Source organism: Spea bombifrons, chromosome 8 (genome assembly GCF_027358695.1).
Source record: "Spea bombifrons isolate aSpeBom1 chromosome 8, aSpeBom1.2.pri, whole genome shotgun sequence".
Classification (NCBI taxonomy): domain Eukaryota; kingdom Metazoa; phylum Chordata; class Amphibia; order Anura; family Pelobatidae; genus Spea; species Spea bombifrons.
The window spans coordinates 16,323,541-16,350,774 of NC_071094.1; the positions used below are offsets into that span (position 1 = coordinate 16,323,541).

At 45.0% G+C, this 27,234-nt stretch overlaps 1 protein-coding gene across 1 annotated transcript in view; it reads right to left on the minus strand.

The window, feature by feature from the left end:
- PAPPA (pappalysin 1) overlaps positions 1-27,234 on the minus strand; it is a 492,315-nt gene that overhangs the window by 278,462 nt on the left and 186,619 nt on the right. The window contains exons 5-6 of the mRNA XM_053473077.1: positions 20,708-20,900; positions 5,864-5,985 (exon numbers count right to left, since the gene is read on the minus strand). Of these exons, the coding sequence (XP_053329052.1) occupies positions 5,864-5,985; positions 20,708-20,900 (315 nt within the window). The remainder of the gene's footprint in view (positions 1-5,863; positions 5,986-20,707; positions 20,901-27,234) is intronic.

Consider the following 27,234-nt stretch of genomic DNA (forward strand, 5'->3'; position numbering starts at 1 on the left):
AGGTGTTTGCGACGGACGCATACAAACCCCCGCTGCCAACTTCACCTCCGGAAGCACCGGTAAGTGTGTGTGTGTGTGGGGGGGGGCGACGACAGGAGGATCCAGGTCCCCTGCAGCGGTGCGGGGGATCTGGATCTTAGTCTCCTAATCAGACCTCTATTTGAGGTCTGATTAGAAGACGACCCCGATTATAAGACGAGGGGTATTTTTCAGAGCATTTGCTCTGAAAAAAACCTCGTCTTATAATCGAGCAAATACGGTAATATTAGCCCCTACTGCTGATATATATTATTAGTCCCTGCAGCCAATATATATAAATATTAGCCCCTGCAACCAATATTTATTGATAATAGGCCCTGCAGCCAATATGAATATAAATACTAGACCCTGCTGCCAATATATGTTAATATTAGCTCCTGCTGCCAATATATATATATATATATATATATATATATATATATAAATATTAGCCCCTGCTTCCGATATATATTAATATTAGCTCTTGCTGCTGATATATATTAATATTAGACCCTGCTGCCGGTATATATTATTAGTCCCGGCTTCCGATATATATTAATATTAGCCCCTGCAGCAAATATATATTAATATTAGACCCTGCTGCCAATATATATAAATATTAGACCCTGCTGCCAAAACATATATAGATATTTACCCTGCTGCCAATATATTTTATAGTGAAAATATTGGACCCTACCCAAGCATTTTCTTGGGCCCCGCTCAACGCTCCCTAGCATGCATGGGCGTAGGAACCCCTAAAAATCTGGGGGGGATAGCATTTTTACTGGTAGGGTATACCTGACCATTTCACCAACAGGGACTTTTATGTCATTGCATTATAAATACATAGACATTAATATGTAGTTGGTCCCCCTTTGCAGCTATAACGGCTTCCGCTCTTCTGGGAACGATTTCCACAAGATTTTGGAGAGTTTCTGTGGGGAATTTTTGCAACCATGCCTTTATGGACCTTGTTTTGTACACTGGGGCACAGTCATGATGGAATAGAAAAGGACCTTCCCCAAAACTGCTCCCACAAAGTTAGAAGCATAGTGTTGTCCAAAATGTCTTGGTTTATCACCTTCAGCTCATAAAACGTTCTACTAGATGAATGGGAGAAAATTCCCACAGAAACAGAAAAATCTTACAACCACAGATGGACCGCACTGGACACGGCCACAGAGACTACTATGATGTATTGAAGGATCCATCTAAGACTCCTAACACTTCATGCACACAGGAACATATCCACACACTTAGACACTTGAATAACATACATACACATGCACACACTAACAAACACACACACACACACAATAATACACCCCAAAACAATCCCACCCTAATATACCTAGACACATGCCCACTATAACACACCTGGAAACATACTAACATACCCATAAAAACAGATGTGCACAATAACATACCCACAAACATACGCTATCACACCCAGACACGCATTCAAACACATCATTCACTTACTCTGCCTACCCGTAGATTTAACACGTGGCGCTTTGTATTAGTGATGCCCTAGATCAAGTAGCACCCCGCAATATTCTCTTGTGTCCAAATGCTACATACAGTGACACACACACTCATTTTAACCAGAAATAGGCCTGGATTTAACCCTAGGTGCCCCTGAGTTAAACATGTGTTACAGGGAATCATTCTCTTTCCTTTAAGTACGACATGCCTGCTCATACACACACATATGCACTTCTCTTACGCATGCCCACAAAAACACACATATACGCTGCAATTGCCTGCACATACACACTTGCCAGTACTCACACATATGCACTACCCTTATACACGCCTGCCCAAACATACATAAACTGCTCACACACACATGCCTCCCCATAAATATACACTGCCCTTGCACATACTTACACAGACGTATACACTATAAGACAAATACACTCCTTATATACACACATATACACTGCCCATACAGACACATATACACTGCCCATACACACGTATGCACATACAGTGCCCATATATGCGCGTGCCCATACATGCACATATACACACCTGCCCTATACACACATATGCCTGCCCAAGTGCCCATACACATTCATAAACATTGCCCGAATACATGCCTCACCATTTGTATATGCACACACACATATCTACCATCAGACCCCCCCTTCGTTTTGCACATCAGACCCCCCCTTCGTTTTGCACATCAGCCCCCCCCTCGTTTAGCACATCAGACCCCCCTCGTTTTGCACATCAGACCCCCCCTTCGTTTTGCACATCAGACCCCCCTTGTTTTGCACATCAGACCCCCCCTCGTTTTCCACTTCAAACACCCCCCTCGTTTTGCACATCAGACCCCCCTCGTTTTGCACATCAGACCCCCCCTCGTTTTGCACATCAGACCCCCCCTCGTTTTGCACATCAGACCCCCCCCTCATTTTGCACATCAGACCCCCCTCGTTTTGCACATCAGACCCCCCCTCGTTTTGCACATCAGACCCCCCCTCGTTTTCCACTTCAAACCCCCCTCGTTTTCCACTTCAAACCCCCCCCTCGTTTTCCACTTCAAACACCCCCCCCGTTCTTCACATCTCTTACCTTTCTCTTCTTCCTTTCTGCTTTCTCTTCTTCCTTTCTGCTTTCTCTTCTTCCTTTCTGCTTGCTCCTCCTCCTTTCCTTCTGGTTTGCCGCTCACTCTGTTTATGCTGAGCGCCGGGGCTGGGATATAAACGTCATATCCCATCGCCCGGCGCTCAGTGACAGAGAGCACACTGATCTCTCCAACCAGTCCTGCACACTGCAGCTGCTGATCGGGCAGCACCACTTACAGCCCTGGGGGGGATTTCTCTATTATCGCCCCCCCCCCTTCGGTTTTACAGCAGCTTTGAAATTGTCAGCCGCATCGGCTGCAATTTCAGTTCAATGTGCCGGCACACCGGGAAATGTCCCGGTTTCCCGGCGGTGAGCCGGGTCAATTGGGGGGGCACACTGGGGGGCACAGCATAATGTAGGGGGGGCCATGGCCCCCTCTGGCCCCCCCCTGCCGACGCCACTGGTGTCACGACGGAGGTACTGGCTGTGGATCCGCGCTGCAGAAAATGCGCCTCCTAGTGGAGATAGGACGCTCAGCAACCAGCACAACAGAGATGTTGGCCGAAAACCACTGATACAGCAAAGTAGAAGATTCAAGATAATTCAGGAATGAAAATAAAAAATAATAATAATTTCCGAGGGTCAGGTAAAAGAGTAGTCGGGGTCACAAGCAAAGGTCAGGGCAGGCAGCAAACTACGTAGGTCAGGAACAAGTCGCAATCAATCCCAAATAGATAAAGCAGGTCAAACGCTAGTGTAGGCAATAAGGCACTATCACAGGCAAAGGTGTAGTGTCAAATGAGGGTTTAAATATCCCTCCATGAAACTAGATCCTCCTACCCACCAGATTAGGGGGAATAGAAAAAAAAGATAAATGTCGCTTTAAGAAGCGACATGAATATTTCATGACATTGAGACGCGCGCCCCATCAAGATCCCTTGAACCCTGCAAGGAAGCGTGTCTAGGAGGGGGATAGACCCGGCAGCGGCTCCTGTCAACAGAATGGCATTCTTGCTCGTGGAAGAGAAGACACCACGGAGTAGGTAACAGTGTGAGTTTGAATGTGACAAAGTGAAGTTTTTGGGATATATCTTATCGGCTGGACAGTTGGAGAAGGATCCAAACAAATTAGCTGCTATTAAAGACTGGGAGGAACCTTCTGACGTCAAGGGTGTACAACGATTGGTAGGATTCGCCGAAAGGCATCCAAGGGCCATCCTGGCGATCAGGAGCTGGTTTCTGCGGAAATCTTTTATGGAATGAACGAATCTTGGCAGGGGCATGAGCATCAGAAGAAGGAATCCAAGAACTCTCCTCAGGACAGTATCCCTTCCTTGTTGAAGATGCAAATTTAGTGAAGAGCCACACTAAATCTGGGACAGAATGGCCCCGGGTCCACTATCCGATGCGTCCACCTCCAGAATAAAGGGTAAATCTGGATTGGGTCGTTGTAACATAGGAGCCGTAGTAAAGGACAACTTTCGTTTTTTAAAGGCTCCTTTAGCCCCCTGGGTCCAAGATTTTGGGTTGGCCCCTTTCCGAGTGAGAGCAATTATTGGAGCAATGATCTGAGAAAAGTTCCGGATGAAGCGACAGTAATAATTGGCGAATCCTACGAATCGTTGTAAGTCAGAAGGTTCCTCCCAGTCTTTAATAGCAGCTAATTTGTCTGGATCCATCTCCAACTGTCCAACCGATAAGATATAACCCAAAAACTTCACTTTGTCACATTCAAACTCACACTTTTCGGCCTTGACAAATAGTTAGTGTTCTCTTAATCGTTGCAATACTTGGGTTAACATGTAGCCGATGCGCTGCCAGACATGTTAACCCAATTATAATAATAATTTCCGAGGGTCAGGCAAAAGAGTAATCGGGGTCACAAGCAAAGGTCAGGGCAGGCAGCAAACTATGTAGGTCAGGAACAAGCCGGAATCAATACCAAATAGATAAATCGGGTAAAACGCTAGTGTAGGCTATAAGGCACTATCACAGGCAAAGGTGTAGTGCCAAATGAGGGTTTCAATATCCCTCCATGAAACTAGATCCTCCTACCCACCTAATTAGGGGGAGGAGAAAATAAGATAAATGTCGCTTTAAGAAGAGGACGCCCGTCAGGATCCCTTGAACTCTGCGTCTAGGAGACAGGCGGCTCCTGTCAACAGAACGAGCAGGGAGCCGAACGCGCGGGCTGCGTCTCGGCATCCGTGCTCATGGAAGAGAAGACACCACAGGGGAGGGATCAGCCTTGAAACTTTAATGACTTGGAGAGGATCTGCAAAGAGGAGTGGGACAAAATCCCTCCTGAGATGTGTGCAAACCTGGTGGCCAACTACAACTGACCTCTGTGATTGCCAACAAGGGTTTTGCCACCAAGTTTATAACTTATTTGAAATGCGTTATTCTGGATTCTTTAGTTGTTATTTAGTTGTTATGTCAGTGGGCAAACATACAATATCAGCAGGGGGTCAAATACTTTTTTCCTTCACTGTAAATATCCCTCTTCTAAGTTTTATATCCCCTGTGGCTTTTTATACCTTGGCACTGACACTGCCAGAAGGGAATACAAACAGGCATTAAAACAGTGCAGGTGAATCAACGCTTGATCCAAACATTGTTACACTTCACAGCGGAGAGTCAAGCCTGTCTCTTATGTATCAGTGAAGATCACGAAACGCTGGACATACTATGACTTCCTAAGGGTTATGTTGATAAATTTTAAGACTTCCACCTCCCCCGCACTAATGTCCAATTGGGCATGCAGTGGGAGCTTTCCCCATGTCCCATTAAGCATAAAGACGACCCTGTATTTAGCTATACTAGAGTTCAGCGTATTAGATGAGCAAGCACCTTTGATACAGGGAAAACACCACCTGTATAAATATGGAAAATGCCCCATCCTGACAGTTATAACTTTGTATGCTCATATATTATCTATTTAGGAAAGCTGACATTGCTCTGTTCTTGTGAAGATCAATGTGTATATTAATAGATGGGAAACTTTAGAATGCATGAATCTGTTATTTTATTCATGGCAGGACAACAAATCACAAGGAACAAGCTAATGGCCCAGACATGTTTCTCTGTTATGATGAAATTTCTGTTAAAGCACAACTAAATTCAGTGAGCTGGATCATTAACTGCATGATGCAAATAAAAACACTAAGTCTTGATATTTAGAGCAACCTATTTTTTACCTAGTTTCAAGAGTAACAATGAGGCATTAAAGTGTTGTTCACTGTAAACCCTGAAATTGTTTTCCCTTTCTTACCTTCAGCTTCCCTGGGGCTCCAGTGACCAGAAGGGTTGCATGGCACAGGTGAAGATGCGTTGGAAGCATACTGCACCAAAACACTTCTGTCTGTACATAGATGACAGGCCTTCCCCTCTTCTCTAAGAAAGCATGAAAACAAACAAGAATGCTTAATAAAGTATACATTTCTCCAAATGCATCACCTAAATCACATACCTTATCATATGTTTTAATTGTATCATAGACATGTCAGTTGAGACACCTAAATTACTACAGCGTGTGAAACCTAAAAATTATAGGCTTAAATATGAAACAGTATTCAAACGTCTCTGTGTTTAATGTGATTATATACTAAACATGCATCCTCTATTCATTTTCATAATACAACATACTTTATAACAATGGACACTGGTGTATATAAAGTGGACAGGATGACAAAGTAGGTTAAAAGAAAAGACTGGCAGTAGAGTTACTTACCGATGTACCTTGCAGTATACTTTTTTTTTTTAACTGGTTGTGCCTAGTTCCCCTTATATTTCTCAGTCTGGCCTTTCCACTACAGAATTTGAGTTATTGGTGTAATTGGGGAAGGGATGGGATAGGGGTCAACACCAAAGGTAAGGGTGTGATGGTGTGGAGGTGTGACGGTGTCATTGCATGGGCTCTTTTGATTTACAGAGCAGGTGAGGCATAATCTCTACATCTTGCACACGGAGTAGAGGAGATCAATCAGAAGGGAGCCAGGCACATAGCTGGGTGACAGTTAGATGTGGTTGCAGTGGGGGAGGGAAGAGGGATACCAATCCAGAGTTTCTCCATCCCTACAAATTTGCCCATTTAAGTGAGCATGTTGGGGAGGCAAACTCAGAAGGGTAGGATTTCTGGAAAAAGCTGTTCTCCCTAACAGCCGGGAAAGCAGCTCATTCAAAGTACAAGGGATGGAAGGGAAGCCCAGGCAGGGCAGGTTGTGGTGGTAGGAGATTCTATAATTAAGAGAACAGACAGGGTAATCTGTGGCTCTGATCGCAGCAAGCTATGCTGTCTCCTGAGCAGGGGCAAGCTGGGCAGGGGGGCAACTGCCGCCCACTGAAGTGGCTGATTTGGCCGTGCCAGGGCCATCTTTAATGAGGGGCAAAAGCCCGCAGCACCCGTGGTGCCACTGCAGCTGATGCGGCTGCGAGTTTTAAAGCGGCCGTAAGACACTTTAAGCGGCCGGCGTGCCTGCACCATGCTGCTCAGTGCCTCGGTGAGGCTCTTCGTCCTGCCCCTTTGAAGACGCGACGTCCCGCTCAAGGGGGTGGGCTCACACGGAATAGTTCCTCGTGACAGGGTGAAGAACATGTTGGAGGAGAGCAGTCAGCAAAAAAGTAAGTTTTACCAAAAAATAGTTGGGGTGATGGGTGTAAGGGGACCCATATTCAAAGGGGGGCTGCCTTGGGACAACAATTAAATACAAAAATGGGTAGCTGAGGGGTATAAGTACACAACAGGGTGATTGAGGCATCAGATAATTCAATATACATGGGTACATTAACCAGTACCAAAGGGGCATCAATACACAAGGGAGGGGGGCTGGCTGAGGACATCACATAAATCAATACACAAGGGTGTGTGTGCACAAATGCACATGGGGCAATACACAAGGGTGTGGGGGGAATATAATAAAACCAAAGGGGGGGCATCGATACACAAGGGGGAAACAAACCAGTGTGGAAAGCAATTTTTATGCTTTGTGTAGTACTGATGCAGGTGTCTGTGTAGCAGAGCCTGTCCTGGTGTATGTGTGTGTTTGGGTGTTGGAATGGCAGAGCCTGTCCTTGTGTGTATGTCTGGGTGTCGGTGTGGCAGAGCCTGTCCTGGCGCATGTGTTTGGCTGTCGGTATGGCAGAGCCTGTCCTGGTGTGTGTTTGGGTGTCGGTGTGGCAGAGCCTGTCCTGGTATGTGTGTTTGGGTGTCAGTGTTGCAGAGCCAGTACTGGTGTGTGTGTGTCTGGGTGTCGATGTGGCAGAGCCTGTCCTGGTGTGTGGGTTTGGTGTGTCGGTGCGGCAGAGCGTGTACTGGTGTGTGTGTTTGGGTGTCGGTGTGGCATAGCCTGTCCTGGTGTGTGTTTGGGTGTCGGTGTGGCAGAGCCTTCCTGGAGTGTGTTTGGGTGTCAGTGTTGCAGAGCCAGTACTGGTGTGTGCCTGGGTTTCGATGTGGCAGAGCCAGTCCTGGTGTGTGTTTGGTGTGTCAGTGTTGCAGAGCCTGTCCTGGTGTGTGGGTTTGGGTGTCGGTGTGGCAGAGCCTTCCTGGTGTGTGTGTGTTTGGGTGTTGGTGTTGCTGTCATGCTCTACCTAGGCTGCGGAGCCAATTGTTTGCTGGCACTCTAGTTTCTGTAGGAATAAATTGAACAAATTAAATTTTTAGTTATCCAGAGATAAAACACCCTCCTGAATTTGTAGTCACTTCAGAGGACACAACTTGAAATGAGTGAGAGGAAAAGTAAAGGTATGGTGTTATTTACTCTGTTTAAATCTGCATATTTTATTAAAAAGGATTAGTGGCACTAAATTCTGGCTTCAGGCATCCTGTGTATGATGACTTTTTTTTTTCACTTGAAAATGTTATTGAGATTTTCACAAGGTGATAAGAATGGTACAATATGCAGTATTGAAGTATACATAGTAGTCCCAGAACAGGATTATGGGTTATTGAACAGACATATTGACAATTCCCTGCATCTAGCAGGCTGCAAAGCACATATGTAAGAAAAAAAGGAGAGAGATAGGAGATAAAAAGAGATAGAGAGAATAAAGGAAACAGCTAGTCCTCATCCATCGTTTTAACATACCAAGGGGTATGCTGATCACCTAAAATACAACCTGTTGGTGTGTGGCAGAATGTGTGATTATAATAGGCATCCCAATGTTCCCAGGTGGACTGGAAGAGATGTGTAGTGTTAGAAGCTGATTGAGCCATCTGTTCATATATGTGGGCCGTGGTGAGTGAGTAAAAAATGTCTCGAATCGTGGGGGGGGGGGCCTCTTTCCATTTGTGCGCAATACAGACTTTTGCCACTATTAAAGCATGTGCTAGGAGATTTCTATTTGAAGAGCCCAGAGGCTGTGGGAACATATCTAAGCGCTATTTCCACTCCTTCCCCCACTGGAATATGAAGCAGGCGACAAATGAGATGGAAAACAGCCACCCAAAATGGGCGGAGTACAGGGCAATGCCACCATGTATGTAACATTGTTCCAATTTCCCCACATTGTCTCCAGCATAATGGAGAAGTGGAAGGAAACATTTTGGCAAGTTTAGAGGGTACATAGTACCAATGAAAAAGAACCTTACGGTTGGTCTCGAAATCCATGACATCCTTTGATACAAGGCCGCAAGGGCGTGCTCCCAGACTTGACAGCCGATAGCGGAGGAGAGCTGTGAAGTTCATAGGGATATCTGTCCCACATTGCCATAGACACTGACGTTATGGCCAACATATCTTTCAATGGAGGTCTGCAGGGCTAAGGGAGCCAGAGGAGGTCTTTCACTGCAAATGGAGCCGTCATTACTGATTCCTGATCCACCCAGGCTACAGATTACCGGATTTGCTCGATTATAAGACGACCCCCCAAAATCTGAATATTAATTATGGAAAAAAAGAAAAAGCCTGAATATAAGACGACCCTATAGGAAAAATGTTTTACCAGTAAATGTTAATTCATGTAAACTATTACATTTTTTAATAAAAGCTATGATTGAGAAAAATATTTTTTTGTTTTTATTTCCTTGTATTTTCCAACCTGCCCCCCAGTTACGCACATCTGCCCCCAGGCTTGCCACTCCAATATGGCACTGTGGCCCATGATATGCCTTTTAACCCTCTATATGCCACTGTGCCCCATGATATGCCTTTTAACCCCCTATGTGCCACTCTGCCTCCAGAAATGCCTTATACCCCTATATGCCACTCTGGCATTTAGGGGGTTAAAAGGCATATTATGGGGCAGAGTGGCATATAGGGAGGTATAAGGCATTTCAGGAGGCAGAGTGGCGTTCAGGGGGTTAAAAGGCATTTCATAGAGCACTCTGCCTCCAGAAGTGCCCTATGCCCCCATTTAACACTCCCCCACACACACACACACACTTACCGGGGCTTCCAATTTCCTGCTGTATACCGGGGCAGCAGTCTTCCTTCTGTCTCCCCCCCATTTAACACTCCCCCCCACCCCACACACACTTACCGGTGCTTCCAATTTCCTGCTGTATACCGGGGCAGCAGTCTTCCTTCTGTCTCCCCCCTATTTAACACTCCACCCCACCCCACACACTTACCGGTGCTTCCAATTTCCTGCTGTATACCGGGGCAGCGGGTTGACGTCCACGCGATCCGTGTGGGGGGAACTCTGATCTCTGACAGTCGGGGAAGGTCTGCGCGATGGACGCAGACAACCCCCGCTGCTAGCCACACCTCCTTCCGGCTGCAGCGTAAGTTGTCTACGCGGAGCGTGGACATCAACCCGCTGCCCCGGTATACAGCAGGAAATTGGAAGCACCGGTAAGTGTGTGTGTGTGTGGGGGGGGTTAAATGGGGGGGGAGACAGAAGGATCCAGGTCCCCTGCAGCAGTGCGGTGGATCTGGATCTTAGTCTCATAGTCAGACCTCTATTTGAGGTCTGATTATAAGACGACCCCGATTAGAAGACGAGGGGTATTTTTCAGAGCATTTGCTCTGAAAAAAACCTTGTCTTATAATCGAGCAAATACAGTATTTGTCAGAGAAAAGGAGAATTTGTTTGCGCAAGGGTTGCAGCTAAAAAGTAGGTTTTAATGTTGGGTACTCCCAAGCCACCTTGTAATTTGGAACACTGTAAAATCTGAAGTGAAATTCGGGGATACTTATGTAGCCAGATGAGCTTGAACGTTATGAAAAAAGACTGCAGGCATGGGAATGGGAAGGGTGAAAAATAGATACAGCAGCTTCTGAAGCAAATTCATTTTAAAAGAAACAATGCGGCCTATCCACAAAATCGCTAATTTCGACCATCTCTTTAGATCTTCACAAGTTCTATTCCAGAGAGGCGAATAATTTGTCCGAAAAAGAGAAGCAAGAGTTTTAGTGATGGGAACCCCCAAGTAAACAATGAAGTTGGAGCGTCACGAGTAGCAAAGTTCTTTGAAACATCACTTATCACTTGGTCCAGAAAGCCGATGTTTAGAGCTTGTGTTTTACTCCACTAGATTTTGTAATAAAATAGACAGCCAAAGACATCCAGGAGAGCATGTACATTTGGGAGAGTGATCACCGGTTCGGTAAGAGCCAGGGGGACATCGTCTGCGTTGAGACAGATTTTGGTTTCAACAGAGTGTATGATCGCTTCTGACAGCGCTTCTGATAGCGATCGCCAGGGGCTCCATTGCCAGGGCAAAGAGGAGCGGGGAAAGAGGCCATTCCTGCCTGGTCCCATTGTGGATATTGAAGTGTTGAGAGAGAAATCCAAAAGTATAAACTCGCACTAGGGTTAGCATACAAGATGTTTACCGCCTCAATGAACTCCTCTGGTAAACCAAAGGTTCTGAGCGTCGACCGTAAATATCCCCAATGTATGCGATCAAACACTTTTTCAGCGTTCAGTGATAGAAAGATACAGGGCTTATTCAGTGTCTTAGCCATGTGAGTGATATTAATGATTCGTCTTGTGTTGTCAGAAGGTTGGCGTCCCAGAATAAAACCCACCTGATCATTGTGGATCAAGGCAGGGAGCAACAAATTCAGGCGGTTTGCCAATAGCTTCGCATAGAGATTAATATCTGTGTTCAGTAAGGAGATGGGTCAATAGTTCGCACATTCCACAGGAGATTTCACAGGTTTGGGGATAGTGACCACATAAGCCTCAGACATTTCTTGGGGAAGAGTTGAGGTCTCCATAATACCAGAGAAAAGTCTGCAGAGGCAAGGAGGAAGGCTATCTTTGAAAGTATGGTAATAAAAATTAGAAAAGCCATTGGGGAGTTGGTGAAGTTCCGCCTTAATCTCCCGAAGTTGTTTATAAGTGTCAGTAGTCCAGGAGGCTTTATTCGAAAGTTCCAAAGAGATAAGACGGTTGGTTAAGTCGGTTATAGCACGCGATCTTTGTTTCGTTAGTCTAGAAGCAATTTTTATCAAATGTCCTCTGATGATTGCTTTATGTGCAAGCCAGAGAGTTGACGGTGAAATTTCTGGAGTGTCATTCTCTTGGAAGTAGTGTGTGAGTATCTCTGCTAGTTCCGTACAGATATCAGATCTTTGAAGTAGGCTGTCGTTAATTTGCCACCTAGCTGATGGGGCCAATATCATTGTTAATGGAGATCTTCACCGGTGCATGGTCAGACGAGATGTGGCCTATCTCTGCCGCTTTCACCTCCTGCAAGGTAAGTTTATCAACGAGAATCATATAAATTCTGGAATAACAGGAGTGGACCGTAGAGTAAAATGAGTAGTCTTTGTCCAGAGGATGTAAGATACGCCAAGTGTTGATGAAGCAAATTTTGGAACCCTTTCCCTTGACTTGTCACTGACTTCAAATACTTGGAGGATAATCGTGCTGAGAAATCCAGACTAGGTGTAGAGACAAGGTTGAAATCGCCCCGTACAATTACCCTATCACTCTTCACATTATATAGTTTAGTAAAAACTTGGTCCAAAAATGTTAGTTGCCCTGAGTTCGGGGCATAAAGGTTTAGCAAAGTGTGAGGTACACCATTAAAACAACCTTGTAAAATCACAAAACGGCCCTGAGGGTCACAGGTCTGGGACTGCAATTGAAAATGAACTTTGTTACTAATAAGTATGGCAACCCCCAATGTCTTGCCGCATAGCCCGAGCATGAAATTTGAAAGGATATAATTTATATGCTAACAAGCGGTGGTTGGATTTAGATAAACGAGTTTCCTGGAGCATTACTATATCAGATTTCTGCAATTTGACTTCCTGAAATAACAAACAAAGTTTCTGTGGGGTATTTAAACCTCGCAGATTAAGGGATAAAACTGTGAGTGGCATCGTAGCAATGCACTAGTAGCGAGAACAGACAAGAGAAGAAGAAAAAAAAAGAAAACAAAAAAAGAAAAGGGGGGGGTGGGGGGAAGAAACAAAGAAAGAAGCAGACAGTGTGAGTACGTCAGACAATAAGTATACACTCTGTAATTGGAAAACCACATCTGATGAATGGTAGTAACACAGGGAAAAAAACGAGAACAGAAATATTAAACAATTGCTTACACACTCGCATAATAATGTGTAAACATGAGTTATCGAGTCAAAACAAATGGTAAAATCAAACAATAAATCGACCTGAATACCATAAAATTACATCACATCACCCCCCTGACCTTAAGAACACGGGGAGCTCAAACAGTCGGGACTTAGAGCATCGGAGGTTATAATAAAATACAATAAAGTGCCTAAGGGTAAGAGTGCGAGAAGGGAATGCGATCTAGAACCAGTGAGCGAAAAGGGGCACAAAAACATTCATGTACAAGGTACACATTGGGAGAGGGAGAGGGAGAGAGAGAAAAAAAAAAACCTCGACTTGTTGTGTCATGTGCAACTCAATACAACAGCGAGCAAATATAAGTATTGTGTCAAATAACGATTATCTGCAGGAGGAGTGTGTCGGTGCGTAATATAGAAGCACAAGGTGTGCAGCTGAAACAAGACCTGTGAAGTAGGACTGGTAACATCCATATAATAGAAACTAAAGCCTTGTGTGTACTTAACTTGTGTAAAGGATCTCTGAAAATGTAACACAAAAAAATAAGTAAATAAATAAAAATATGTTGAGATACATATTATGTTGCAAACAGAGTATTGGCGACAGGAATGTATCAGTTCCCTGATATAGGAATAGTGGCTGTGTCGCTGAAAAATAACTTATTATAGAAAGCTAGTAACAGCCATATAGTACAAACCTAAAACTCAGTCTCACATAAATTCACTAGAGAACATCTGAAAACATGATATACCACTACTATAAACATACATGAAAGCATGGCGACATGTATGCATAAAAAAAAAATCCTGACCTCTCACCCTCCACTATGACATGTCAAACGGCATTTAAACTTTTTAACCCTTCAACACCACTCTGATAGCGTAAACAAGAGAACTTAATAAAGAAAGGAAAAAAATGAGAAACCAGATGTAGGTGAAACAGAGGTTCTCGGCATACGTGTCATACAGCCTCAAGGTGTTCACCACACAGAACCGGAGAGAGGAAAACAAAACACAAGGTAGATCCGCACAAGTCAGGTAGAGCCAGGTAAGAGATCTACGGGTGATGTTGAAGACTTCCCCTTCTCCAATTGCATGCGGGAGTAGTGTTGTCTCGTCAACTTCTGCCTTCTGGGTCTCATCGACTCCTCTCCCAAGGTGGAACGAGGGGGAGAAGAACTAGACGGTATCGTCTTGAACCAGATTCCATAATTGGAGAAGGTGTAGGCCCTCTGTGGGTGCCCGAACAACATGAAGAGCACTGCTTTTGTTAATTAACAGCTTAGTCGGGAAGCCCCATCTTTACGGTATGTTTTAGCGGAGAGCCAGGGTGATCGGAGCAAATGAGCGATGCCTAGTCAGGGTCTCCGAAGATAGGTCAGCAAACAGGTGTATATGGGTGTATGGTGCAAGAAATGGGACAAGTCGGCAAGCCTGCCTCAAAATAGCTTTCTTAGTGGAGTAGTAATGGAGTCGCATTTGTTACATTTGAGGCACTCACTGCAGGAGTTATTCTGCCCAGAAAACAACTGTATAGAGAGGAGCCCCAACAGCGATAATCCAGGATTTAGATGATTCCAACAGTGAAGACAGATAGAAGGTAGGCACTGAGTCAATAGATAGGTACAATGCAGACTGGATGAACACTAGCCAAGGAGGGGTTAAATCCAAAACAATGGTCTGGACAGCCGAGTAGGTAACGAAGCAGGTAATGAGAGAAGCCAGGTCGGTACACAGGAGCAGGTAGTCAGACAAGCCGGGTCGGTACACAGGAGCAGGTAGTCAGACAAGCTGGATCGGTACACAGGTGTGACAGAATGACCTGTCATACAGGAGCCCAAGGTACTCAGAGATGGCTCCAGCCTGGCTGCCAAACAGGCAGGAACTCCATTGTGTAAAGTAATCCCATTAACAGGATGGCTACCAGGGGGATATTCAGTAGCTAAAGGGGATTAAAGGTTGGGTTGTCTACATGTACCTGTTTATCAATGTTGATTTATGTTAATGAAGTTCTGTGGCTATATCAGTCTATGTTTTACAACAATAAACTGTTCATTCCTGCTGTACTCAGTTCAAGGTAGTTGTGTGTCTACTTATTGGGTACACATAGCAGGGTTCCAAGGTGCGCATGCTGGCTGGTGCTGGAAGTGATTCCGGGGACAACAGGAGGATACGTCTGGGTGATCTCTGGGAGTTACTACAGCTCTCTTGGTGAACCCGTTACAACAGGTAACACGAGCAGAATTACAGAATTACAAGGCAAAGGAGTAGTCAGGCAGGCAAGGGTCAAATAAACAGGAATCAGCAGCAAACTCAGGAACGCAGGAAAAGACCACAACAGGGTGCCTGTGAGAAGCACTACCGGGGTTTTTAAATCTGCCGCCACTCAAAAAGCCCCACCTCCAACCTACATCATGGCCGCGCCTCCAGACGTCCATCACGTCCACGGCACCAGCCATGAGGATTAGCCGCGCCCCCAGTGGACGGACAGGAGACTGGACGGCAGGTAAGGGAACCCTTTCGGGAACTCCTGCAACTCTTGATTTGCCCGTCAAGGAGTTCCCCGAACTGATCTTCCTTCTCCTGTTGGCGGTCCTCCATATCAGTCAATTTAGAGAGGAGTCTATCATATTTGTCTTCTAGCAGGTTGTGATGATCCACCAATTCATTAAAGGTTGCTGTGAAATCTCCAAATTGCAGTTGCATGTGTTCTGTGTGCGCGCGCACATGGGCCAAATCTTGTTTTAAGTAAGTAATCATTCCTTTAATGGCGTTCGTCATGGAATTTTACATAGTATCTACCATACCCTGTAAAATTACCGGAGTCACCGGAGCTGTCACGTCTAGATCTAATTCCTCCTCACCATCATCAGGCTGCGATGGCAGGAAAGCAGGCTCACTGCCATTTTGAGGCCCACCGCTCGATGGTGCACCCTTGGAGAAATAGTGCGGAAGTTTATTCTGAGTCTTCTTGGAATGTATAGGACATCTTCGTCCCTCCAGGAGTCCAAGAAAAGCAAGCAGGTGAGTATCAACTTGGTTAACCAACTCTTTAAGCCGCGTTAATGCTTGTGTGCTGGCAGAGCTACACACTCACGCATCCATGCAGCTCTGACGCCACGCCACGCCCCATGATGACTTTTTTTTTTATGTACTGATGTACTCCGAATCCCATCACATTACATCAATATGCATTAGAAAATCAGTGGAAGATGGGCATGGATGGTGGGCTGATTTGGTGATTCACTTGACTAGACTTGCCCCCCAGGCCTTAAGCTGCCAGTCCTCCCCTGCAGACAGAGTGGATAGATTATTGAGAGGGGCTGGTGAGGATCCAGCTGTCTTGGTGCACATTGGTACCAATGACATAGTAAGAGGAAGATGGAGTGTCCTGAAAGGTAATTTTCAGGATTTAGGGAGTAAGATTAGAAAAACAACCTCCAAGGTGGTATTCTCAGAGATACCACCTGTGCCATGCGCTACACCAGAAAGGCAGCGGGAGATTACGCAGCTAAATGCATGGCTGGAGTCTTGGTGTAAGAATAAGGGCTTTGGGTTTTTAGAGCACTGGGCTGATTTTGCTCTGAGGTATGATCTCTATAGTCATGATGGATTGCACCTGAATGCAAGAGAGTCCAATGTGCTTGGGGAGAGAATGACTAGACGGTTGGAGGAGATTTTAAACTAGGAATTGGGGGGGGGATAAAAACCGTGCTAGAGAGTATAGAAAGGGAAGGCGATTTAGTTAGTAACCAGGTGGGTGGATCTGGGGGCTTGGTCTGTACAGCTAATAGGGAAAAGCATATATTTTGCCCCCCCCAAAAAAACAAGGACAGAAAGCGACTGTAGCATTAGTGTTAAATGGTCATGTCTCCAAATGCTCACAGTTTAGGGAATAAGATTCATGAACTTGTAACAGTAGTGGCAACTGTGAATGTTGATATAGTGGCTGTTACTGAAACATGGTATAATGAGAAAAATGACTGAGACATATCAATACTGTGGTACTCTTTATATAGAAAAGACAGAAAAGGCAAGAAAGGGGAGGGGTGGCCCTATATGTGAAAAATCTAACCTAACACAAGTTAGTGAGGAGAACATAGAGTCAGTTTGGGTTACATTACAATTTGGCAAAAGTAAAGCAACACGTGTAGGTATGATGTATAGACCCCCAGGGACAAGCAGAACTAGATAATCTACTAGTGGAGGAAATAGCTAAAATGAAGCTATAGTGAAGGGGAGGTTATAATCATGGGTGACTTTAATTTTCCTTATGTGAACCAATGTAGCTGGTTGAGGAGCCAACTCTTAAGGAGGCCATATTGGATTTAGTGTTCACAAATGGAGATTTGTTAAGGGATATTCCTGTAGGTCAGGGGGTTTTCACTAAGAGAAAATATGGCCGTTTAGCTTTAAAATGTATATTAATACAGGGTTAATTTGGCAATAATGAAAAAAGCAGTGGAAAAGTTTTTTGATCAACTTTTATATGTCATTCTATAAATACTTAATTACTTAAACAGTATAACAAAGTCAAGTCCACAAACCATTTAAAAAAAGTGAAGCCAAATAAAACTGCACAAGGCTGGAGCAGACTGTGGGTACAAGCTGGATTTAAGCTGGCTGAAGCACACTGGAGGCAGGGCTGGACTAAGAGCATCATGGGCCTGGTGCTGAGGATTTTGGTGGCCATTTTATGGAAATAAATAAAGTAGACAGAATCTTAACTCCTCTGCATCGATGTATACTGGATAAAGATGACATCAGTGCTTGGCAGATAATATAAGATAGAATCTTATGTGATGGGACTAATCAGTACACTAAAAAAGTCATCATACATGGGATGCCTGAAGCCACAATTTAGTGGCACTGATGTATTTTTAATAAAATATGCAGATTGAAAAAGAGTAAATAACACTAAATCTTTACTTTTCCTCTCACTGATTTCTGAGCCAAGAAAGTTTTGTCCTCTGAAGTAACTACAAATTCAGGAGGGCATTTTATCTCTGGATAAGTAAAAATTAAATGGTTCCATTTATTCCTGCAGTAAGTAAAGTGCCAGGAAACAGACAACCAAATACACACCCGGACAGGTTCTGCCACACCGCCCCCCCCCCCACACACCAGGATAGGCTCTGCCACAGAGATGCCCAAACACACACACCAAGACAGGCTCTGCCACACTGACCCCCAAGCACACACCAGGACAGGCTCTGCCACACTGACCCCCAAACACACACGCCAGGACAGGCTCTGCCAAACCAACACCCAAATACACACACACCAGGACAGGCTCTGCCACACCAACACACAAACACACACACTAGGACAGACTCTGCCACACCGGCACCCAGACACGCACACACACCCGGACAGGCTCTGCCACACCGGCACCCAAACACAGACACCAAGACAGGCTCTGCCAGACCGACACCCAGACACACACACACCAAGACAGGCTCTGCCACACCAACACCCAGACACATACACACCAGGACAGGCTCTGTCACACTGAAACAAAGGTTTAAAAGTAACATCAGGAAATATTACTTTATGGAAAGGGTAGTGGATGCATGGAATAGCCTTCCAGCAGAAGTGGTAGATGTTAATACAGTGAAGACAGTTAAGCAAGAATGGGATAGGCATAAGGCTAACCTAGATATAGGATAAGGCCAGAGACTAAGGAAAGTATTCATAGGCTGGGCAGACTGGATGGGCCGAATAGTTCTCATCTTCTGTCACTTTCTATGTTTCTATGTTACTTTTTTGATTTTTAATTGAAGATTGGAACAAAGGTATTATTATTAGCTATAAACAGTTTGATCTCTCATTCGTGCCAGCGCTTTAAATTTTGAGCTGTAATATATTTACTGGTGTAACTAAAGGGGTCGCAGCGCCCGTGCCTCTAGGGGGCCCGGTGCAACCATTTTTTCCTCTCTCTTCGTAAAGATTCAAAATTGTTTAGAAAGGGCTCTTCCAACCAGGACCGCACCAATCCAGATCATAAGGGCCCTTTCTAAACTATTTTTAACCGGCACAGGGAGACAAGAACGTATTCTTGTCCACAGACCCCGCAGTGAAACCATATGGGAGCAACCATAGGGAAAGCTGCAGGAGCGGTGAAAGGTAAGCGGGGGTGGGAGGTGAGATATATGGATGTGTACTTGTGTGTGAGCATGAATGTGTACATGTGTGTGCATGGATGTGTACTTGTATGTGTGAGTGTCAGGACTACCCGCACAATGGCACTCACCACAGGAGTTATTCTGCTCAATCCCCTGATACCAAGAGAGGGGCCCTTAGTAACAGAGAACCAGGACTTAGAGGATCCCAACAGTAAGGAGGCCAAGTGCGGGCAGGTAGATATAGGTACTGAGTAGATAAGGTGAAGGAATCTCCAGATGAACCCCACAGGTAGAATGGAACCGAGGGTAGTTGCACAAGCCAGAGGGTCGAGACACGGAGTGGGTAGTCAGTCAAGCCAAACTGGTACACGGATCAGGTAGTCGTACAAGCCAGGGAGTCGAAACACGGAGTGGGTAGTCAGACAAGCCAAACTGGTACACGAATCACCGGGCAGAGGTACAGTATCAAAATCCAAAGAGTAGTCAGGCAGGCAAAGGGTCAATAATAACGAAGATCAGGAGCACAGCAACAAACGAAGTAAAGGACCACAACAGGGTGCAGGAGAAACGGATTTCCGGCTTTTTAAAGCCGGCGCCAATCAGAAACCCCGCCTCCAAGGTGACGTCACGACTGAGCCCTCAGCCGTCCATGACCACTCCGATACCAGCCACGCAGCATAGCCCCCCCAGAGTTCCTGCAGTCGCCGCCAGAAGAGGAGGCAGCAGATTCTTTGACTGCCGGCAACGGATCTCCGGGAGGGGGTCTCGGGCTTCCGGCTACCGCAGACCGAGGGATTGGGAACCCGGCATCCGCGAGCAGTGATCCGCCCGCCGTTGCCGGGTGCCGGGGTATCGGGCATCCGACATCTGCGAGTGGCAGTCCGCCGGCCAGCGCCGGGAGCCGGATCCGTGACACTGAGCATGGATGTGTACGTGTGTGTTTGAATGGATGTGTACTTGTGTGTTAGCATGGATGTGTACTTGTGTGTGTTAGCATGCATGTGTACTTGTGTGTGTGTGTCAGCAGGGATGTGTAATTGTGTATGTGTGAGCGGGGATGTGTAATTGTGTATTTGTATAAGCAGGGATGTGTAATTGTGTATTTGTATGAGCAGGTATATTTAATTGTGTATCTGTATGAGTAGGGATGTGTAACTGTGCATGTGAGTTTCTACAGCAAAAAGAGCTAATGCATAATGCGTAGACCTACTCAAGGAATAACTTGTTAAATATCCACCTTGCATCTTACAGAAAAAGCCACTGGAGCTGATTCTTCATAACGAGTTAAAATATTTTGTTGTAATACAAATCTTGTACAAGAAAACCCCTTCTGGATTGTTTAAATGTATATAAGATACCATTTTAAAAGTTTTATAGGATTGATAATAAGAACATCAATAAAATTGTTATAAACTGCCCAAGCCATGAACAAAAATCTAGGCTGGAAATAGGAGAGGTCTGTTTTTGCATTTCATTGTCATGCAACAAAATAAGTGTAATCTTCACCTGTCATAAAACTGTCCATCAATAGGTGGAAACCATTCCATGGTGACTGAAGTAAAAGTGTGTTCTACAACTTGAGGAGCAATGGCCACTGGTAAAGGTTTGGAAGTGACCTGCCAGCTCTGATACACAAGGTCCAGGTAGCAGTGCATTCTGGCAACTTGATTGAGTGTGAAGGAGGTTGTGCAGTCATCATCTAGAAGGAAGGAAATTATAAAATGGATTTATCATTATTATAATAAAGTGTACCATGTGCGCAAAATGTGAAACATTATACAGTTTCTGTAGCATTTTCATAGCTAATGATATTTGTAGAAGTCCTCTTTGTCATTACTGTCATAAAGAAAGATAATGAAAACAAGTTAAAACGCACTGCACCATGAATATGTGGACTAGTTTTACAATTGTAAAGGTTACATCAAGGTTTGAAGCAATACATACTAATACTATAATCCAATTATAATCTATTGGGGGCGTGGCTAACCACCAATATAGGCAGACATATGTGAGAGTGGCTCTCCCGCCTTGGGTGTAATTTATTACTGGTTCATGCTTAACAAGAGCCTTATGATGGGGGAAAAACCTTCTGAAACAGCCTCCAACACCTTTGACTGCACGCAGTGTCAAATCTAACGGCTTATGCTCGTTGAAGAACTTCTTTTTGTGGGCCTCTTCGACTGTGGCCAGCGAGGACATCATGGCCCTGACAGTGTACACGAGGGTCCAGAGTCTTGTAGGGAGAAGAGGCAGAAGATTGAAGGTACAAAAGATTTTGTTGTTCTCACAGAACAAATACAGTCTACAGTAAAAGATGAAATAACATAACTCAAGTCTGGCTTCGACCAACAGGGGTAACGGATAAATACTCTTGAGGAAGACAAGTGAATCTCCACAAGGCACTGAAATGGATGGAAGATAAGGTAAATACTAGAAATGTGCATTCGTCTTCGGGCGAACATGGAAACGAACACGAAGAGTGCGTTTTCGTGTTCGTTCCGAAGACACGCCGAAGAGAAGATGGCAGCGGTAAAACGTAGGCGAAGACGAAGACACACACCACGAAGATCTTCGTGATTGTCTTCGTCTTCGTCTACCATTCTTCCCCCCCTCTTCTAACTTACCTTGGCTTCGCGGCATCGCGGCAGTTCCCGGAAGTTCGCCGTCACGGATTACAGGGCAGTGCGAATGAGCCTATTGGTCGCCTACAGGGAAGACCCTGCAGGTGACCAATAGGCTCACTCGCACGGTCTTTGTAACCCCTGACAGCGAACCTATGGATTTCCACTCCCGTTAACCCCTTCGATGCTGCGTTATCTAACACAGCATCGAAGGGGTTAATGGTGTTATACAACAAATGGGAGCGGAAATCCATAGGTTAAAGGGCCGTGCAAGCGACCAATAGGCTCACTTGCACGGCCCCTTAACCCTTTAAAAAACAAAGTTAACCCCTAACTAATTGAACAGGGAGGGAGACCAGTGGGATCTGCCGGGTAAGTTGCAGCATTGAGGTTTTAAAACCCCAATGCTGCAACTTACCCTGCCGATGCCACTGATCTCCCTCCCTGTTCAATTAGTTAAATGTCCGTACGAGCGACTTTATTGTTCGCTCGTACGGACATTTAATTCATTGAACCGGTGGGATGTGCCGGGTAAGTTGCAGCATTGGGGTTTTAAAACCCCAATGCTGCAACTTACCCTGCAGATGCCACTGATCTCCCTCCCTGTTCAATTAGTTAAAAACCAGTGGCATCTGCAGGGCAAGTTGCAGCATTGGGGTTTTAAAACCCCAATGCTGCAGTTTACCCTGCTGATGCCACTGATCTCCCTCCCTGTTCAATTAGTTAAATGTCCGTACGAGCGACTTTATTGGTCGCTCGTACGGACATTTAACCCGACACAGACTAACTAATTGAACAGGGAGGGAGACCAGTGGCATCAGTCTCCCTGTCTCCCTCCCTGTTCAATTAGTTAACGACCAGTGGCATCTGCAGGACAAGTTGCAGCATTGGGGTTTTAAAACCCCAATGCTGCAATTTACCCTGCCGATGCCACTGATCTCCCTCCCTGTTCAATTAGTTAAATGTCCATACGAGCGACTTTATTGTTCGCTCGTACGGACATTTAATTAATTGAACAGGGAGGGAGACCAGTGGGATGTGCCGGGTAATTTGCAGCATTGGGGTTTTAAAAGTCTGCACGAGCGACCAACAGAGTCGCTCGTGCAGACTTTTAAAACCCCAATGCTGCAACTTACCCGGCACATCCCACTGGTCTCCCTGTTCTATCAGTTAAATGTCCGTACGAGCGACTTTATTGGACGCTCGTACGGACATTTAACTGATAGAACAGGGAGACCAGTGGGATGTGCCGGGTAAGTTACAGCACCAGGAGCCTAAAAGTCTGTACAAGCGACCAACAGAGTCGCTCGTACAGACTTTTAAAATCCCAATGCTGCAACTTACCCGGCAGATCCCACTGTTCTCCCTGTTCTATCAGTTAATAAATGATAGAACAGGGAGACCAGCGGGATCTGCCGGACAATTACGGCACCAGGAGTTTAACAGTCTGTACGAGCGACCCTATTGGTCGCCAGCAGGGGGCTCGTCTGCCATCAACCAATGGCAGATGAGCCCCCTGCTGACGACCAATAGAGTTGCTCATATGGACATTTAAACTCCTGGTGCCAGAGCGGCTTTAACCCCGTTTTAACCCCTTAACCGGGGAAAACGAAGAAAACCCGAACACGAAGAATATTCGAATATTCGCGGAATACGAAGTTTTTTTTTTGAGCACGAAGACGAACACGAAGAGCCCCCTGGTGCCCAAGTCTAGTAAATACCCAGCAGTGTGCGCTGACGTGCATCACATACCTAGATAGTAAAGGGCAAATGTGTCAAGGAGTCTGCCAGAGGGGGACCCACGGGAAGACCTAAAATCTAGATGTCTGCCATCTTCAACATACTTCTACAGAGAAGCATCGGACAGGAGATTGCTATCGATCGGGTGCACTGGGCTCTGAGGCCGAAAAGGTGCAGTGGGGTCATCTGCTGCCTATACTCATAGAGGCTTTTGGAAGAGATCATTCAAGCAACCTGAATTTTATTTTCAAGATGGTAAGCTTACTCTACTGCCAGACATCTCCTTTTATAACTTACAGGCACGGAAGGCTCCACGACCTCTGACTGAACACTTGCAGAAGGCTAACATTGGCTATTAGGGGACAATAGAAACCATTGTCTAGAAATCTATTCATAAACTGGACTATGCATAGGACGTGTGGTCACACATTTAGACTGGAAGAAAGGAGATTTAGTCTAAGGCAAAGGAAAGGGTTTTTTATAGTACGAACAATAAGGATATGAAATTCTCTGATTGCAGAATCTGTACAGATGTTTAAACAGCAACTGGATGAATACTTGCAAAAACATAAAATTTAGGGATAAAATTAAAATTATGGGAAAATACCGTATTTGCTCGATTATAAGACGACCCCCCAAAATCTGAATATTAATTTAGGAAAAAAAGAAAAAGCCTGAATATAAGACTACCCTATAGGAAAAAAGTTTTACTAGTAAATATTAATTCATGTAAACTAATTTTCATATTTAATAAAAGCTATGATTGAGAAAAATATATTTTTATTTCCTTTTATTTGCCAACCTGCCCTCCCCAGTTATGCACATCTGCCCCCAGGCTTGCCACTCTGCCCCCAGAAATGCCTTATACCCTCCTTTATGCCACTCTGCCTCCAGAAATGTCTTATACCCTCCTTTATGCCACTGTGCCCCATGATATGCCTTTTAACCCCCTATATGCCCCTCTGCCCCATGATATGCCTTATACCCCTATATGCCACTCTGGCATATAAGGGGTTAAAAGGCATATCATGGGGCAGAGGGGCATATAGGGGGTTAAAAGGCATATCAGAAATGTCTTATACCCCCCTATATGCCACTGTGCCCCACGATATGCCTTTTAACCCCCTATATGCCCCTCTGCCCCATGATATGCCTTATACCCCTATATGCCACTCTGGCATATAGGGGGTTAAAAGGCATTTCATGGGTCTGAGTGGCATATAGGGGGTTAAAATGCATTTCTGGAGATATATATACTGCTAACAGCAATCACACTCCTATCAAGCCAAGCAGCCAGTACATGCTGGAACCTGGGGATGTTAGAAGTGTGAGTACAGCCTCCCTATGCCATGCTACCACCCCCACCCCCCTTACACATCCATGCTATCACACACACACACACACACACACACTCATTCACAAACATTTAAATACTCATTCATTCCATTAATCACACATACACACACACGCTCAAACTCCCCACCCCCTTACCTGAACTGCAGATCTCCCACTCGCAGACTTCTGCAGGGGCCCGGCTGTGCGAGCAACTTCTCTGTCCCTGCCCCCAGAGGAAGGAGGGGGGAGGTAGAGTTATGTGAGGACTGTGCTACCTTCCTGTTCTCCTGCTGCTAATAGCAGAGACGCTGCTCGCGATCAAAGCCCGGTAAGCAGCACGGCCCCAGCAGAATGAGGTCTGATTAGAAGATGACCTCGATTATAAGACGAGGGGTATTTTTCAGTGCATTTGCTCTGGAAAAAAACTCGTCTTATAATCGAGCAAATACGGTTGCTTCTTGATCCAAGGAGAGATCTGACTGCCATTCTGAGGTCAAGAAGGACTTTTTTCCCCAGTTTGTTAAAAAATTGGAAACGCTACAAACTTTAATTTTCAGGTTTTGGATGAAGTGATTATTCTGTGTGAAATGATGCCCTACTGGGGTGCAATATTTGTCTTCCTCATGGTTTTTGATGGAGCTTCTATGTAGGTTCATTCTGAGGTGCAGCTGAAGTCCCGTTTCTCCAACGTAGCACCCTTTGTCACATGCGGATCATTGTATCATGTACACCACGTTTGCAGATATACATGAGTAAGAATCCTTAATGATGTATGTTTTGTTGTTGTGACTGGCTGTGCTACTGTCATATATATGTTGACAACGTATATATTGCTGCGTACTTATTTTTTTTCTCAGGTGGTTGTTTAAATACCAGTATCTGGGGCTGAGGGAATATTTTTTTTCAGTATGGGTCTTCAGAGTACTGGCGGTAGGTTATAAACAATTTTGCGTACTTCTTCAAGAGTTGGGTTGAAGGTAACCACCAGAGGGATCCTGCTTGTGTTACCCTTCTTTGTACTCTAGAAGCCTTTCCCGTGGTGTTCTTTGAGCAGATTTAAATTTTTTAGATATTTTTGGCTGATGGCTGTAGATGACACCTTGTTTTGGGTGATTGGGATAAAAGCTTGAATTGTCCGTGGTACTGTGGTTGGAGAGGAATTTAATGCAGGCCTCAATACAATTTTTATGGGGGATGTTACTATATAAAGACTCCACATCCATGGCAGCAAGTATAGTATTAGCAGGTAGGTTAGTGACTTGGCTCAGTTTATTAAGAAAATCGGTGGTGTCCTGTATAAAGCTCTCAGTGTTGATAACTAGGGGCTTAATAATGTTTTCTATAATGCCAGATATTGGTTCAGTAAGACTTCCCATACCTGTAATAATGGGTCGTCCTATGTTGCCTGGCTTGTGGATTGTGTAAGTTTGAAGGCCTCATAAAAAAAACACATGTCAAAGTCAGGTGTTTTCAGGTGATGACTGAATCATCTATTTTGTGATTTGCATTTTTGTGCCAATACCTCTTTGCTCAAGTACCAGCAACAGAAGAAACGTGAACATGTAGCTTACACCTTTCGATTATGTTGCAAAAGTTGATTTATTGTTTATTGATACACAGTTTATATCACTTGATTCCCTTTTATATTATATTGCTTATAACTAAGTTGTATTGCTACTGTGGGGTTTAATTTATGCTATTAGCTACTGTCGGGGTCCACCCTGCCTGCCAGGATTATGCAATAATTATTTCTAAGCATGTCTACCTGCAGCCACTAGTGGCCACCCCTCCCTCTCTGGAGCACCCATATCCAATTACTTGGGAGAGCTGAGCCTTGTTACCTGAGTTTAGCCCTGCCTTTATATACCTGCTCTGCCGTTCAGTCTAGACCTTTGCATTTGGCTTGGGTCCCTGTTTAGTCAGCTTGTAGCGACAGATCCCTTGTTTTGCATTGTGGTGTGTTTGGGCCCTGATTGTGTTAAAACAGTCATTTAAGGCAGCAGGCTGCCTACCTTAAGCCTAAGCAATTTATTGCCTGCAACCATCAAGTTTGTGTCTGTTAAGGACAGGAGACTTTCGGGTGAATTCAATCACGATTGAAGTCCCTGAGAGAGAGAGAAGGAAGAGAAAGGAAGAAAGTATGTTGTAGAGGAGGTGGTAATGAAAACACGTGGACTGGATCTACAAAACATCTACTGCCTGCAAAACCAAGTTGGAGGTACATACATAGTAACATTACTGAACATCGGTGTGTGTCACAACATCTATAAGAATCTCAGAGAAAAGAAAGATGACCCTCGACTGGATGGACTCTGCTTTACATTGCTGTATGGCGGT